The sequence below is a fragment of the Equus caballus genome, chromosome 30 (genome assembly GCF_041296265.1).
Source record: "Equus caballus isolate H_3958 breed thoroughbred chromosome 30, TB-T2T, whole genome shotgun sequence".
In the NCBI taxonomy this organism is placed as follows: Eukaryota; Metazoa; Chordata; class Mammalia; order Perissodactyla; family Equidae; genus Equus; species Equus caballus.
In genome coordinates, this window is record NC_091713.1 from 15,586,996 (window position 1) to 15,602,130 (window position 15,135).

The following is a 15,135-nucleotide window of genomic DNA, read 5'->3' on the forward strand; positions in this document are numbered from 1 at the left end:
TCTTCCCACAATAAAATTGGAGTCTTTCCTTCCGTACTGTGTTGCGCCCACCTGCTCTGTGCCTTAATGTACCAGGGATGTTCCCCATGTCTTCTAGAACGGTGCTATCCAAGAAAAATATGTGAGCACCTATGCAGTTTTAAATATTTTAGTAGCTACATTTTACAAAAACAAAAACACTGCAATGAATACTAGGAATTTATGTAACCCAGGACATCCAGAGTATATTATCATTTCACTATGTAGTTATCAATAAAATTATTGAGATATTTTACATTCTTTTGTTTTTTTTTTTACCAAATCTTTGAAATCTGGTGTATTTTTAATCCTTACAGCACATCTCCATTTAGACTAACTGCATTTTAAAACCAGTGGCCGCTGTGTTAAACTGCACTGACCCAGAGCATCGTTTCTTAAGGCTATATGGAATTCCATGCTGTGGATGGCCGTGATTCTTAATTTACCAAACACCCCCCCCCGCCCCCCAAATTAGGCATTTAGATTATCTCCAGGTATTTGTTTATAATAATGCTGAAATACATATAAACATCTGTGTACCTGTCTGATTATTACCATTAGAGATGGAGTTGCTGGTCACAGAGTATATGCATTGAAATAAGGCTTTTAACACATTGATCATTTTGCCTTCCAGTGAAGTTATCACCAGAGGACAAGAGTGCATTGAAGACTCAGTGTTTCCGCATTAAGAGTAGATCTGGTGATGTTGACAACCCCAGCCATGAGCACTGACACAGCACGGGTTCCTCTGCAGCTTAGTGAAGCCAGGCAGATTCCAGGATCAGAGCCCAGTGCCCGGCACCGTCACTCAAAACAAATACCAAACACTGTTAGTTGCTAGGAACACTGATGGACAGCACAGTCCCTGCCCTCGTGAGGTTCAAGAGCGAGAAGAGTTAGGGCATTTTCAATACCGTGTGGTCTTGGCTTAGCCTGCGTTCTCCAGATAGCAGGAGTAAAGTCTTGTGCTATTAGTTTATTAGGAAGTGCAGTCCCAGGGCGCAGGGGGTGGGTTGGAGGAGTGAGGCAGGAGGGGACAGAGGGTTAACGCTGGGATGTGCTCTGACATTGTCCAGCTGCCTGGCAGGAAGTGGGACTGGCTGCTTGATCCTTTGGACTACAGAGAAGGCTGTACGAACTTAGTCTTACAGTTGCCCCAGGGGTGAGGCAGTGCAGGAGAGAGGGGAGGAGAATTTGTCCAGTGTCCCCTTAGTCCAAGGTTCACCCTCACAGATGCCCAGAATTTCTGGGCTGGACATGAGTAGGCACTGGGCAGGTTCCCAGGCAGGGCACCAGCAGCCCCAGTGTGGGAGGCGATCATTAGGAAGTGGTGAGGGCACAAGGGGAGTGCTAGTCTGCACAGAGCTGGCTGCTGCTCTGGCGTCTGGAATAAGAATCTGGAGCAGCCAGGAGGACGTAGGGGTACTCAGAAAGTGTCTGATCCCTTTGCAAACTCACGCATGCCCCTTCTGGCAGCTGCTGCCCGAACCTTTCTGATGAATGCTCAGCCTTTTTTTTTTCTTGAGGAAGATTAACCCTGAGCTAACATCTGTGCCAGTCTTCCTCTGTTTTATATGTAGGTCACTGCCACAGCGTGGCTGCTGGTGCATGGTATACTTCCACACTTGGGAACCGAACCCAGGCCGCCAAAATGGAGCACACCAAACAACCACTAGGCCTCAGGGCCGGCCCCCAACACTCAGCCTTTTTTGCTGGTGACGCTCCATTGTACATCCTTTATCTGCAGCCCAGACCCCAAAACAACACGACCACTTTGCTTGGGTTGTTTAATTGGGCCTCTTAACTGATTTTCTTTTTCCTGTAATGTACCCTTTTCCCTAAAGGATGAAGAGGCGGTGAAGAAGCTGACGCTAAACCCTGGCACCAAGTCCAAGCTCCCCAAGCCAGTGCAGGAGCTCATTAAGATGATCTTTGATGTGGAAAGTATGAAGAAAGCCATGGTGGAGTATGAGGTTATTGCACATTTGTTTGATCTGAGCTGTCGCGGGGGTTGACAATTAAAGGGCTGAGCTGCTGGCGAGCTTGGGGCTGCTCTCCTTGGGTATCGGCTTTTCTTGCAAATCCTTCAGCCTGAGACAGATCTGGCAGGAGTGCTGGGGCCTGAGCACTTGGTCCTCTGCAAAGGATGGTTGGACTTGCTGTGAAATGGATGGTGTGTTGGGGAGAGCTGGCCCCTGGTCTCCAGTCTGCTTGCTCTTATCTCCTTGTTGCCATGGTGGGTGTGTAGGCATCCTTCTGTGGCCCAACCAGACGGGCCAGCGGAGTTGTCATGGGAAGTCCAGGACGTGGCCCCCTTAACTGTAAAAGAGCCGCCGTGACCAGCCTTGACAGAAGTGCAGAGAACTGACACCTGCTTCATCGGATAAAATCCGCACCAGCTGTTTGTAGGAAGAGGATGGGGGTGGGGCTGGATGGAGTGGGGGTGATGGTGGTTAGATTAGTCATGCTCCTCCCTGGGGCAGAATAGTGGGGACCACAGGCCAAGGCCAGGCATCCCCATTTGTTCTCCATCCTGTCTCCCCTGGGAGATGAGTGCAGAAGGGCCCTTTGTTCTTGCCCCTGGCGTCAGAGCTCTTGCGCGCTGACCTGGGACTTCCGAGCACAGATGGCCCAGGTGCTGCTGGTATCTGGCTGGCAGACACTCTCCCTGCTTCCCCAGCCGCTGAGCCCAGACACTGCACACTGCTCTGAGAAACGAGCAGGGACGAGTGAAGAGAGCAAGAGGTGCAGATCAGTCTTGGCCCTTCCACGCCTTCTCCGAGGGCTTGCTTCCCACGTCCTTTCTAGAGGCTGCCGGCCAGTCTGGGAGAAGGGGACGGGGGACAAACCTGGGTGGGGTAAGCCACTGGCAGCCTCTTCCTCCTCAGCCCCGTGCCTCCTTCTGGAGCTCGGCCCACAGGCCTGCTCACGGCTCAACTGTGAGGTTGAGAACAGGGTGTCCCATTACACCCTAGCCGTCCCCAACGGGTGTGAAAATGGCCAGGGCCTTTCAGCCTTCCGGTTCAAATGGATACGTAACCTGGCTTCTGTCTGGGCGCTCTGACTAGTGTGAACAACTTTGATGGGCCCACCGAGAATGTGGGCGTGTGAGGAAGAGGGGGAGCAATGTGCTGCGGGCGGGAGAGGGTCTCCTTTCCATTAGTGTTTTAAAAGAAACGCCTCCCGCGTCATCTCTTGTTTGTCTGTGCTTCATAGAACCTGTCGGCTATTGTCAGACCCAAGTCTCTTCCTGTGAAACGACCTTTTTCTGTTGGTTTCCACCCAGAAGAGTAACTAGTTTTGCAGGAGAAAATGGCCAGGGCCTGCTGCCAGAGCGGGCTGGAAGGCAGCCTGTGGGGACGGTGGGAAGCAGGGTGGCTGCTGCAGCCTGACGGGTCCACGTGGGCTTAGGTGACCAGGTTGGGGGGGGGCCTGGTGCCCATGTGAGGAAGGCGAGTCCACACCAGAGCAGAGAGGGCTGGGTGCTCCGTTGGCGGCGAGGAGAGGTTGTGTGCCGTGTCCACAGAAGGCTCCCTCTGGTACGGCTGTGGCTCGCGTGGCCGCGCCATCCCTAGGCAGCAGGCTGCACCCGGGTTTCTGTCCGGGCGTGGGGGCGGTTTGTGCTGACCGAGCCCTTCTCTCTTCTTGTGGCCTCTGTGTGCTTTGAGGGTGTAGGGTAGAGAGACCAGGTCTTGTCTTTAAAACAAACACCAGAGTTAGAGACTCGGTGCATACTGCTGCCTTCAAGGCATCCCCTCCCTGGTCGCGCTGCTCTCACTCACGGCACCCGGAGAGCTCCTGCTGGGCGCTCGCCTCAGAGCCGATTGATGACCAGTCCCTTCTAAAGCCAGCTGCTCTCCTCGTTCTTGGCTTCAACTGTTTAACTCTTTCCAGAAACAGGGTCTCCCCGCAGCACGGGGACAGTGTTATGGGTAAAGAGGCAGATGTGCCACAGCTCGTGGTCCTTACGAGACGCTGTTGCCGCTGGCCCCTGCTTGGTGCCTGAGGAGCTGCGAGCCGTTTCGCATCGTATTTAATTTAACCGCCAGAGTGGTTCTGTTTCTCGGATGCCTGTTGAGCGCGGTCCCTGTCCCAGGCACTGCAGACGCGGGCGGTGCAGAGAGGGATCAGGTGCCGTCTTGGGCCCGGGAGCTCGGAAGGGTCCATTGGGAATGGCCCGGAGACAGAGTCAGGATGCAGAGTGCGGGGTCCACTGTGCACAGATGTGCGAGGCGGCCGAGCAAGCAACACAGGCAGGGTCGCTCCCAGAGGGAGCGGGTGCCTTTTGAGGAAGGTGGCCCCATTTTGCGGATGGGAAACCGAGGCTGAGAGCGGACGCACCACCAGCTAACTGGTAGCCCAGCTGCTTGGCCGTAGATCTCACCCTTTTCCTCCACACCGTGTTGCCTCTGTTGAGGGTGGTTCCCAGGGCGTTGTGGGCAGTAGCAGTGTTGCTGGAACAGTGCTCAGCCTTTTGGGGTAAGTGATTTGAAAGGGGCAGCATTGATTCAAATATAAATATGTGTGTTCAGGAGTGTGTCCTTTTAAAATGATTGTCACCACTTGATGGCTCTTGTTTTCGGGCTGGGAACTGCCTTGGCTCTGAGACCCTGGGAAGGCCACCTGGGCTCACCCTCATCCTCGCTTTGGAATTCGATGGGAATTGTGCCATATCTTCTAGAAGGGCTGGGCTCTTTCAAACTGCGCGCAGGCCCTGGTTGGTGTATTTCTGCAGTAGATGAAGTGAGTCAGAATCTCCCCTCACACAGACTCCTGTCCCCACAGTGAGGGTCAGGCTGCAGACTCTGGAGCTGGGGCCGTGGTCTTCCCAGGAGGACCAGGCAGCCTTCTGACTGCATCCGTTGGGGACCCAGGAGGCGGGGAGTGCTCAGTGCACTTCTCCGTCTTCATGCTGCACCGTGCCCACCTTTCAAAGCGAAAACCCCCTGTGTCCTCAGATTGACCTTCAGAAGATGCCCTTGGGGAAGCTGAGCAAGAGGCAGATCCAGGCCGCCTACTCCATCCTCAGTGAGGTCCAGCAGGTAAGCAGGGCTGACCGTCCTCCCAGCTGCCCACGGGTCCCCAGCCCACCTCCCGTCGGGTTACAGCAGTACATTTACTCAAGGTTAATGAACTAGACGTACTGAGCCATGGTTCATGACCGTTTAGATTTTTTTCAACTCAACAATTATTGAATTGTTGAAAAGTATGACTAATGCCTGCCACTTGCAAAAGGCGGTCACAAAACTAATGCATTAGTAATGTTTTCAAGATCGGATATGTAATAAGCTCCCTATAAGTTGATGAGGAATTTGGTTCTCCTACCTGATGAAAATGTTCTGATTTTATCTTGTGTGTCCTTAAGAGTTAGGCTGAGTTTATTTTGCAGTTACTAGGAAATCATCAAATCGAAAGCTAAATATTTTCTTACTTTAGTTCATGTTCATTCCACAACAGCTTATCTACCAAGGTCCCCTCTGGTCCCTGGAGCCTTCGAGCTGCACCCTGAGGGGCTGGAGGGTTCCGCTTGTATTTGGGGTGGGTTGCAGGCCTGGCTCGTGGAAGAAGAAAGCACACAGGAAGCTGAAGTGGGGCTGGGAACGTGGACGTTGTGGCTGGTGCTGGAGAAGAGGCCCTGAAATGTGGCAGTTAATCCGGTTACAGCGGGTCCCGAGCAGTGACCTCTTTCTTTGTTACCCACTGGCTGAGACCTGAAAGGCTTTCCTGAGCCCAGGCTCTGCCCTGTTCCAGAATCCCCAGCTAGAAGGTCTGGGATGGGGTCCTTACCATTGCACAGAGTGAACTTAGCACAGACAGATTTACAGGCTGGAGAAAGGCCTGTGTCACAGTGAGAAGTAGACATGGGGCCTCTGGCCTACAGGGTGCCAACTCATTGCTCCTTTACCATCGTGTGGTCACCCAGGATGTCTGCCAAGCATGCAGGGTCCCAGTGGTCCAGCTTCTCCATCTATTCATGCATCTATTGAGTGCCTTCTGTGTCTAGAGCACTAACTGGCACTGTGGCAGGAAGGGGAGCTTATTAGCCTTTCTGTGGCAGGCCACCTGGACCTCCAGGTGTGATAAAAAGGACCTCCCTGCCTTAAAGGTAAAAGTCAGTGGATGAAGGGGGGCCTGACTGAATTTTATAGCAATAGGGTTTTTCCCCTTGCAGCGTTTTATTATGAAAAGTCTTCAAACATACAAAAAGTGGGAAGAATCTTAGAGCAATTCCCGTGAACCCACCGCCTAGATGCTACAGTTAACATTGTGCATAGCACTTGGCGGGCTTTATAGGTCCATAGTTACACTGTTTGTACAGATGAAATTTTGTATGGGAAGCCGATTGTGTGCTGAGCCACACAGTGTAAGGATGGGAATCCTGCTGCGTTGTGTGACATCAGCAGGAAGCTGATCTCGCGAGAATTTCCCTGCGTCTGCTGGCTCATGCACACACCAGGCTACCTGGGGACTCCACTGCACACCCCCCTGCCAGAGGAGAAAGCCCGGCCCAGTGTGGGGGGCTCGGAGCTGCTGCCTCAGTCTGTTGCCTCTGTCCCCTCCCCTACAGGCGCTGTCCCAGGGCAGCGGCGACTCCCAGATCCTGGATCTCTCAAACCGCTTCTACACCCTGATCCCCCACGACTTTGGGATGAAGAAGCCTCCGCTCCTGAACAACACAGACAGTGTGCAGGTAGCGCCGACGTGCAGGAGGGAGTCGCGGGCCTGGGCATTGCTCCCCGCGACTGTCCCTCCACGTCATGATCCCTGAGGGCAGGGGCCGGTGCTGGAGGGGCCGCCTCTGCACCCTCGTTTTCCGGTGGGGTTTCTACCCACATTGGTGGAGACAGCCTACAGGCAAAATTGATGGGTTTTCCCGCCCCTATTCTGTCACATCAGTCTGGGGAAGAGAGCCATGTGCGCAGGAGAGCCTGTCCTCTTAACCGCATGTCCCTCCCTGCTCTCCCTCCCTGCCTCACAAGGGAGCCAGTGGTAGGTCCCCACCTGTCACCAGTGTGTGCAAGGGGAAAGGCAGTTCTCGCCATAGCCGTGTAGCTTCTGCTTCTCCCTCCCCCAGGGAGCAAGAAGTCCTCAGGAGCGTTCACTATGAACGACAGATGACAAGCTGTCTCCGACCAGCTGGGAGGCCCCCCCTTCACTGTCTCTTTGGGCCGTCATCTGCATTTGGGTTTTCTGTGCCAAAATGGGAGGGCAAGTCTCTCCCTCACCTTGGTACCTCGCTCAGGTTTTTCTTTTTGTTCATGCAGGCCAAGGTGGAAATGCTGGACAACCTGCTGGACATCGAAGTGGCCTACAGCCTGCTCAGGGGTGGGTCTGATGATAGCAGCAAGGACCCAATTGACGTCAACTATGAGAAGCTCAAAACTGACATTAAGGTAACAGGGCCTGCCCTTTCTGGAGCATCCTGACTGCTCATCCCAGGAGCAGCGGTCCCCACACTCAAGTGTGTGTCAGGATCTCCTGCAGAGCTTCTTAAAACAGGTTGCTGGGGCCCGAGAGTTGGCCTTCTGACAAGGTCCCAGATGTTGCTGCTGGTGGTCCTTTGAGACCCTCGGAGCATTTCACCTATAAATAAGCCCTTGTTTGCAAGGCAGCCTGCCGAGCCGGGGCCTCAGTTTGCTGGAGAGGCTGGTTTTTGAGGGACCTTACAGAAAGTTCTTTACTCCTTAACGTAGAGAGGATCTCTGTTTTTGGAGACGCTTAGGCATGGACTCTGGAAGGTTTGTTACTGGTATTCCGTGTCAGAAGTGGAAATGCCTGATGGCAGCTGTAGTAAAAATGCAGTGCCCGGGCTCACCTTGTCTGGAGGTGAAGTGGCCGCGTTGGTGCACACGGGCCTTGAGCCTCATTGTATCGGATGCTTGGGCAGCAATCACCCTGCTGGCGCCAACTGGGAGGCCTTTTTGCTTCAGCTCTGAGCTTGCGCGGCCCCAAGCCTGGTCTCCTCCCGTGTGCCTCCCTCCCTCAGTCCCTGCCTCCTCCCCTGCACTGCTCCAGGGTTCAAGTGCTCCCGAGTCTGGAGGCCTGGGACGGGTGGGTTTATGTCCCTGAGAATGGCCTTTGCCCCTTGCTTGGGACGAATCCAAGCTCTGTGGGTCTGTGCAGGCTGAGGCCCCAAATGTCACTTGTTTTGTCCCTGGGGTACCTTCTTGATGGGAATGCTGTGGGTGGCATGGTCCTTTGTGAAGGGTTGTTATTCTCTCTCTTTACAATTCTGAAACCCTTTAATTAAGAGGCTATGAGGAAGACCAGAATTCCTGGATTTTCTGGACTTTGGGTAGGAATATGAAAATATAGGAGAACACACGTAGCGTTTCTCAGAACACGCTTACGTCTGTTTAGTATTGAAGACATCCACCGGTTGATGGGTATTTAGTGGGTGGATGCTCTGAGCCGCAGTGTGTGTGGCCCTGAGACTTCAGAAGAGGCGGAGCCGTCCTCCCCTCCTCAGAACCCCTGCAGCTGATCGCATCCCTGCTGCCCTGATCGCAAGTGTTGGGCCGTGGGACTCTCCCAGCCCACGTGTTCTAACTCTGAGGAGCTGAACCGTTACCTGGGAGCCAGCTCCTGGTTCTGGAGGCTCCCTGTTCACAGTGAGCCCCATATTTCTAGCTTTCCTGATATCCCAAAGACAGAAGGAACGCTGGGATCCTCTCACAGCCCAAACAGGGAAGAAGCCGATGCCTGAGGACGTGGGACCACTGGCCCGGCACACGGCCTGTCTCGGTCCTGCCTGGGCTGCTTCGATGGCCGCCGTGTCGATCTGTGCGTTGGCTGAGCCTGTGATTGTTCCTCCTGTCTCCAGGGGTCTCCTTTGCTCTAATTCCAAGACACCTTTCTTGTAGGTGGTGGACAAAGATTCCGAGGAAGCCGAGACCATCAGGAAGTACGTAAAGAACACGCACGCAACCACACACAATGCGTATGACCTGGAAGTCGTTGATGTAAGAACCTCTTGTCCCTCCATCCCCTTTATGACCTGCCAGCCCTTCCCTGCTCCTTGTTCCAGCCCGGCCGACGTACAAAGGAGCAGTTTGCTTTAAATAACCTGAGGAAGTGACTCATGTACTTGTTGAGCAGAAAAATTAGCAGTCTTACGGTTTTGAGGTAGCTTTTTATCCTGTTTTAAAGGACATTGCCTATCCCAAAAGCTAGTTTTAGAATCAGAAGATACTATCTGAGATCCAAAATAAAGTGTTTCCGGCGTGCATCTGCTACAGGTGGTTTTCATGTTAATAGCTGGTCTCTGCCAGACGAGACCTTGGCTGGCCGTGTTGCTCCATCCCAGCCGGATTGGAACACCTTATGTACTGCAGCAGATCTTAAGGTTTCTAGCTCTGGGGACACCTGGTCGCCTCCTCTGTCTAGTCAGATCTTTCCTTTAACCAGAGTAACCCATGGCTTCTTTCGTCTCTCTCCTTTATTTATTCCCGCCACCAGATCTTTAAGATAGAGCGCGAAGGGGAGAGCCAGCGTTACAAGCCCTTTAAGCAGCTGCATAACCGGAGGCTGCTGTGGCACGGCTCCAGGACCACCAACTTTGCTGGGATCCTGTCCCAGGGTCTCCGGATAGCCCCACCTGAAGCGCCTGTGGTAAGTGCCTGGCCTGGGGAGGTGTGGGGCCGGCATTGCCCCTCTCTGCAGTTATCTCCGTAAAGCTTTACAGATCCTTAGGTAGAAGTGCTCCGGCCCCAGTGAGGAAGGGGCCTGTTTAAGAGGTGGGCGTTGGCTCAGCTGTGGCTGACGGGTGGCTGTCGCCAGGCATTCCTTCCCAGACCCTCAGCCAGAGCCCCAGACAGTGCTTTCATCTCCATTCTCCTAACTCTAAGTCTGTCGATGGTGTGGCTGCTCGCAGATAGAGCCTGGGTTCTGGAACAAAGGAAGTAAAGTGTCCGGGCCCCGCTGTGAATGCTAATTGGCGTGTTGACATGCAAAAAACAGACTTTGGCCACAGGCCAGGCTGGGTTCAGAGCTGCCTCTGCCACTGCCCAGCTGGCGGCCTGCAGGAGTTTCACTGTCCTTCTCAGGAGAATATGGTGATAAACGAGGAAAGCCCTACCCAGACACGGGGGTCGTTTTGTCCCTTACGGGATTATAGAAGTGACCAGCTGGACGGGACCTTAGAGGTGGCCTTCAAGCCTCTCATCTTAACAGTTGTGAAAAGTGAGAAGCGAAGAGGTTTAATGACTCGCCGGTGTGTGTAGTAACCTGTGACTTGGGCAAATGGCCTAACCAACCTCTCTGTAACTTGAGTTTCGCTTACAAAAGGGAGCACAAAGACTAGGCGGCACGCTGGGGCGTTCACAGTGCCCGGCACTAGTCTAAGCATTTACGAACTCATTTAAATTTTTCACAACCGCCCCCTGAGGTTCTTTTCCCCAGTTCAGAGAAGAAAGTGGGGTCCAGAGAGATTAAGGAACTTCTTGCGGCCCCTCCGTGCCTGGCGGAAGTGGGATCTGAACAGCCTGGCTTGTGAGCTCAGGCCTCGAAGCCCCCTCTCGGGGCGCTGGTGTCGGCCCTCAGTAAACAGACAGAGCTGTAACTTCCCATTAGAGGGTTTTCAACTGTGCCTTTTCCGACCCTCCAGACAGGCTACATGTTTGGTAAAGGGATCTATTTCGCTGACATGGTCTCCAAGAGCGCCAACTACTGCCACACGTCTCAGGGAGACCCGATAGGCTTAATCTTGCTGGGGGAAGTTGCCCTTGGGAACATGTGAGTACGCCTGGCTTTGGGGCTGGGGCCACTTGATGGGGATGGATGGGGTGGGCTGTAGGGAGGAGAACTCCCCTTGGCTGGGAGGTGGCCCTGGGAATTCCCCACCAAATTATGGGACCCAACAGTTAGGTGGCAGGTGGCAGAAACCAGTTTGAGTGAAGTGAACGAGGGGGATAGAAGAATCCTCGCGAAACCCAAGGCTGGGAGCACAGCCAGGCCTCGGCGGGAGCTGTGGGCTGGGAAGCAGAGGTTGGCTTGCACAAAGGGTGGTCACCCCGCAGCGCCCCTCCCCCTGCTGATGTTTAGATTTTCTGTTTGAGATCAACTGAGATCAAACTGGAGTCTCCATCCCAGTTGCAGACTCTGCGCAGAGGACATCTGACTGGTCCAGCTTGGACTGGGTGCCCACCTTGGTCCTGTCAACTGTGACTCGAAGAGCAGGGTTACGTAATAGGCCGGGGATCATGGACCAGACAGAAACTTCCAGAATGGGCAGCCATATCTCTAAACCAGCCCTTTCCTTGAAAATACCCCCCGTAGCAGTGATCACTGACACAAACTCTGTTCAAGAAGGACTGTCCCTTCAGTTTCGGGAGCCGGAGTAGGGGGCGCTCCTAGCAGGGCAGTCAGACTGGGTTCTCTGGGTGCTCATCTCGTCTTGTCACTTGACCTTGTTCTACTAATCAGACTTTGGTTTGAGGGCCTGGTGTCCTCGGGGCTCTTCTGAGACCGTCCTGTCTCAAACAGGTATGAACTGAAGCATGCGTCGCACATCAGCAAGTTACCCAAGGGCAAGCACAGCGTCAAAGGTAACGTGCTTCCAAAGCTGCTGCTGCAGCCACGCATCCTGGACAGCATGGGGAGGGAGCTCTCTTCCCCAAAAAGGCCGCCTTCCTGTGGCTAGCTGTTGAATGGCTGGAGGTTCATTAAAAACAGTCTCACTCTCTGTGGCTGCAGCTAGTACCACGAATGCCCTAGAGCAGAGGCTCAGTTCGAGCCCAGTAGCGCTGGCTGTGGGTTTTAACCTGACTCTGAGCTCCAGCACTGAGGCACCTCTGGTGGCATGGTGGTACCCGGAGCATCTTGGATTGCTGGAGCCCAGAGCACCTGATGGTTTAGGGCCTCCAACTGCCTGGCTGAAGTGACTGCTTGGCAGAAATATGATCCTATGGTGGGGGAAGGGGGGTGCTCCTATTATTAAAATCAGTCAAGGCGGATGCCCTGGGAACTTGATTTATAACCTGCAGTTTTCTGTCTGGAAGGACAAAGCGTGGAATTTGTGTGTCTTTAAAATGAACACATAGACCCAACGTAAAATCGATCTCATGACCCTGGAACATTTTCAAGATCCCCTCTCACAATTCATATCTCTTGGTGTCTCCTTTTTTGCAGGTTTGGGCAAAACCACCCCTGACCCCTCAGCCAGTGTTACTATGGATGGCGTGGAGGTGCCCCTGGGGACTGGGATTTCGTCGGGGGTGAGCGACACCTGCCTGCTGTATAATGAGTATCCTTTTACAAGTGCGCGTGCTGCACGAGCCCGCGGGGATGTCCTGGGTCTGTCGAGCCACTTGCATGCAGCCAGTTTACCTGGGGCGGACTGAGGAGAGACCGTCCTGTCATGTGTCTCCTGGCGAGCAGTTCCCCCTCAGTGGTCTCTCCCCACCTGGTTAAGCCTCGTTCACAGGGTGTGACCAGCGCCCACATCCCACCAGCTGGGGGCAGCACGGGCACCCTCCATTGTAAGGCCGTTGGCTCCTTGACGCGCTTCCCTCCAGGTACATTGTCTATGATATTGCTCAGGTAAATCTGAAGTATCTGCTGAAGCTGAAGTTCAATTTTAAGACGTCCCTCTGGTGAACTGTGAGGGGTGGCTTCGTCGCGGCCCAGTGGCTCTGGTATGAATTTGCCTGCTGGCTGTGCCCTGGCTCACTGGGCGGGCGCCTCGGCGGCGCTGCCGAGGGATGGTCCTTTCACGGAGTCTCCTTAGAAAGGGTTTTATATCAACACTCGGTCTCATGTGAAGCGGTTTTTCCCAGCTTTTCAAATCCCTTGTTTGTGTTGGTCGGGGGAGGGGGGTGGGGGGAGGGGGTTGTTTGGGGTTTTCCCTGCCAGCCATAACCCTGGTAGGTACAACTGACAGTAGAGGAAAAGTTGGGAAGAGGTTGGGGGGTTTTTTTGTCTAGACTAGTCCTGTGGAAAGAACCGAGCCACGTTAGCACGTCCGCCTTCCTGGTTTCCCACAGAAGGAAAAAATCTCCCACCCTTATTTCTAAGTGTTTGTCTTTAGTTTTGATTCTGGAAAAATGTTAAGCATTTATTTTGAGGTAAAAATAAAAACTAATTTCATACTATTTAGATTTTCTTTTGCAATTTTTGTCACCCTTTTAGCTGTTTTTGGTGGGGGGTGGGGAGGACAGTGGGGAGACCAAAAGGAGGAACATGAACAATTTCTCATACTTAGAAACAAAAAGCGCTTACCTTTTCTAGAGACTCTTGAACATGGAAGCTCTCAGAGTATGTGGACTAGTACATTAAAGTTGTATTTGAAATTCTCGACTTTTCCTATGAGCAGTTTTGTCTTCCAAATTAAAACTATATCGCCGATATACGAGGTTTAATAGTAGTTCTCAACTAAAATGGAAACGGCTTCCATATGTGTGTTTAGTCTCATTCTGACTGCAGAGCTGGGTAATCTTCAGTTTCAGGGTCCGGTATCTGTGAAACCCCAGGATGGGCCAGGCAGCCAACAGCACTGCCCAGTGGGCACGCCCATCTGAGTGGCAGGAACCCAGACGCCAAGCGCAGGGAGACACTCCTGCTTTTCTTCAGCTCCCCGGATACACTGCAGTGATAAACCTCTTGTGCCGGCCTGTTCTGGTCTATGGAGAATCACTGTACATACACCGTATTGCCTCGGAGTGCCGTGCATTTGAGAATGGCGCTTAAATGTCTACATTTCAGTTCCCTGAAAGCCAGGATGGTCCCTACAACACTGTTGACCTTTTAGAGAAGGAGAATGGGAAGTGTAGGCCAGAAAGCAGAGCCACGGGCAAGAGGAGGCAGCAAAGTGAGCTGATGTCTCAAATCCGAAAGTTACACTGGGTTCTGTGGTGAGGGAAACAAAGGCCAGACATCATTCGAGGCAAGAAAGAAGGAAAACAAGTTTTCTCTGAGTTGAGCCACATTTAAATGATGATAACCACAGGTGCACTTTATGAACTGTGGCTATGTCCTGTAGTCCCCATGCAGTTAACAAATACAGGCCCAAGCTTAGGTCTTAGATGTCAGATACAGAAACGCGGGCACGTCCACTTGATAAGAATAGAGTCCTTGTCTTTTTACTTCCTTAACTTTTGGTGAAAATCTTTATTTGGCACCTTTGACCCGAGACCCACCCCCTCCCCAATTAGCCAGCCATTGGGTAAGGCTCTCAGGCTCCCTGACCCTGAGCACTCTATTCTTCCCGCTTCTCATCAGCACAGAGAAGGGCGGTCACCTCACAGTGCCTGATCAAAGTATTTTGGGGTTGGAGTGGTCACTCACTGGGTTCCCTGTAATCAAACTGATTTCTTTCTTAAAGAGAGATTCACATTTCTGAATCCATTTTTTTCTTCTAAAAGGGAACCTACCGTATTATGTTTCAGTATTCACATTTTGGGTTGCTTTCTTCACTTTAAAAAATGTAAGTCCTGGGGGCCGGCCCCATGGCCAAGTGGTTGAGTTCCCGCACTCTGCTTTGGCAGCCCAGGGTTTCGCCAGTTCGTATCCTGGGCATGGACATGGCACTGCTCATCAGGCCATGCTGAGGCAGTGTCTCACATGCTACAACTAGAAGGACCCACAACTAAAAATATGCAACTATGTACCGGGGGACTTTGGGGAGAAAAAGGAAAAATAAAATCTTTTTTAAAAAAAAGAAAAACAAATGTAAGTCCTCTCTCCACATGGCAGCTAAAATGCGTGCAGTTAATTTACAAATTTTTCAAACAGCTTGCACAGAAACATGGGGCACTCAGGGAGAGGAGGCGCTGCCCTCCCTCCGGCCTCTGCCTGGAAACACCGTTGGCTCACTCTTTAGACCACACCGTTCCACACAGCCGCACGCGCACCTGTATAAATATTCGAAGCAGAGGCGCCACAGGGGACTCCAGTGTGTTGACCCGTGGCCTCTGCTCTGGCAGTGCTCTCGCTTCACTAAGGACATTGATCTCTTTGGGAGGAGGACAGTCCTTCGGCATCCTGGAGCGCTTCCTTGAAGCTGCTGTTGCATGGTGTGTCTGGAACTTCACCCTGGGCTGAGCCTCAGGCACTGCTTCAGGCAGTCCCCTGAAATCCGGGTGGCCTGGCCCCTGGTGCACGCGTAGGACGTACTTTGTG

The 15,135-nt window shown here is 52.9% G+C and overlaps 1 protein-coding gene across 1 annotated transcript in view; it reads left to right on the top strand.

The window, feature by feature from the left end:
- PARP1 (poly(ADP-ribose) polymerase 1) overlaps nt 1–13,109 on the top strand; it is a 52,908-nt gene extending 39,799 nt beyond the window's left edge. Inside the window, exons 14-23 of the mRNA XM_023632678.2 lie at nt 1,863–1,991; nt 4,977–5,060; nt 6,587–6,709; nt 7,284–7,412; nt 8,883–8,981; nt 9,478–9,630; nt 10,625–10,752; nt 11,503–11,564; nt 12,148–12,262; nt 12,534–13,109. Of these exons, the coding sequence (XP_023488446.2) occupies nt 1,863–1,991; nt 4,977–5,060; nt 6,587–6,709; nt 7,284–7,412; nt 8,883–8,981; nt 9,478–9,630; nt 10,625–10,752; nt 11,503–11,564; nt 12,148–12,262; nt 12,534–12,615 (1,104 nt within the window). The 3' untranslated portion in view covers nt 12,616–13,109. The remainder of the gene's footprint in view (nt 1–1,862; nt 1,992–4,976; nt 5,061–6,586; nt 6,710–7,283; nt 7,413–8,882; nt 8,982–9,477; nt 9,631–10,624; nt 10,753–11,502; nt 11,565–12,147; nt 12,263–12,533) is intronic.
- The last annotated feature ends 2,026 nt before the right edge of the window (nt 13,110–15,135 follow it).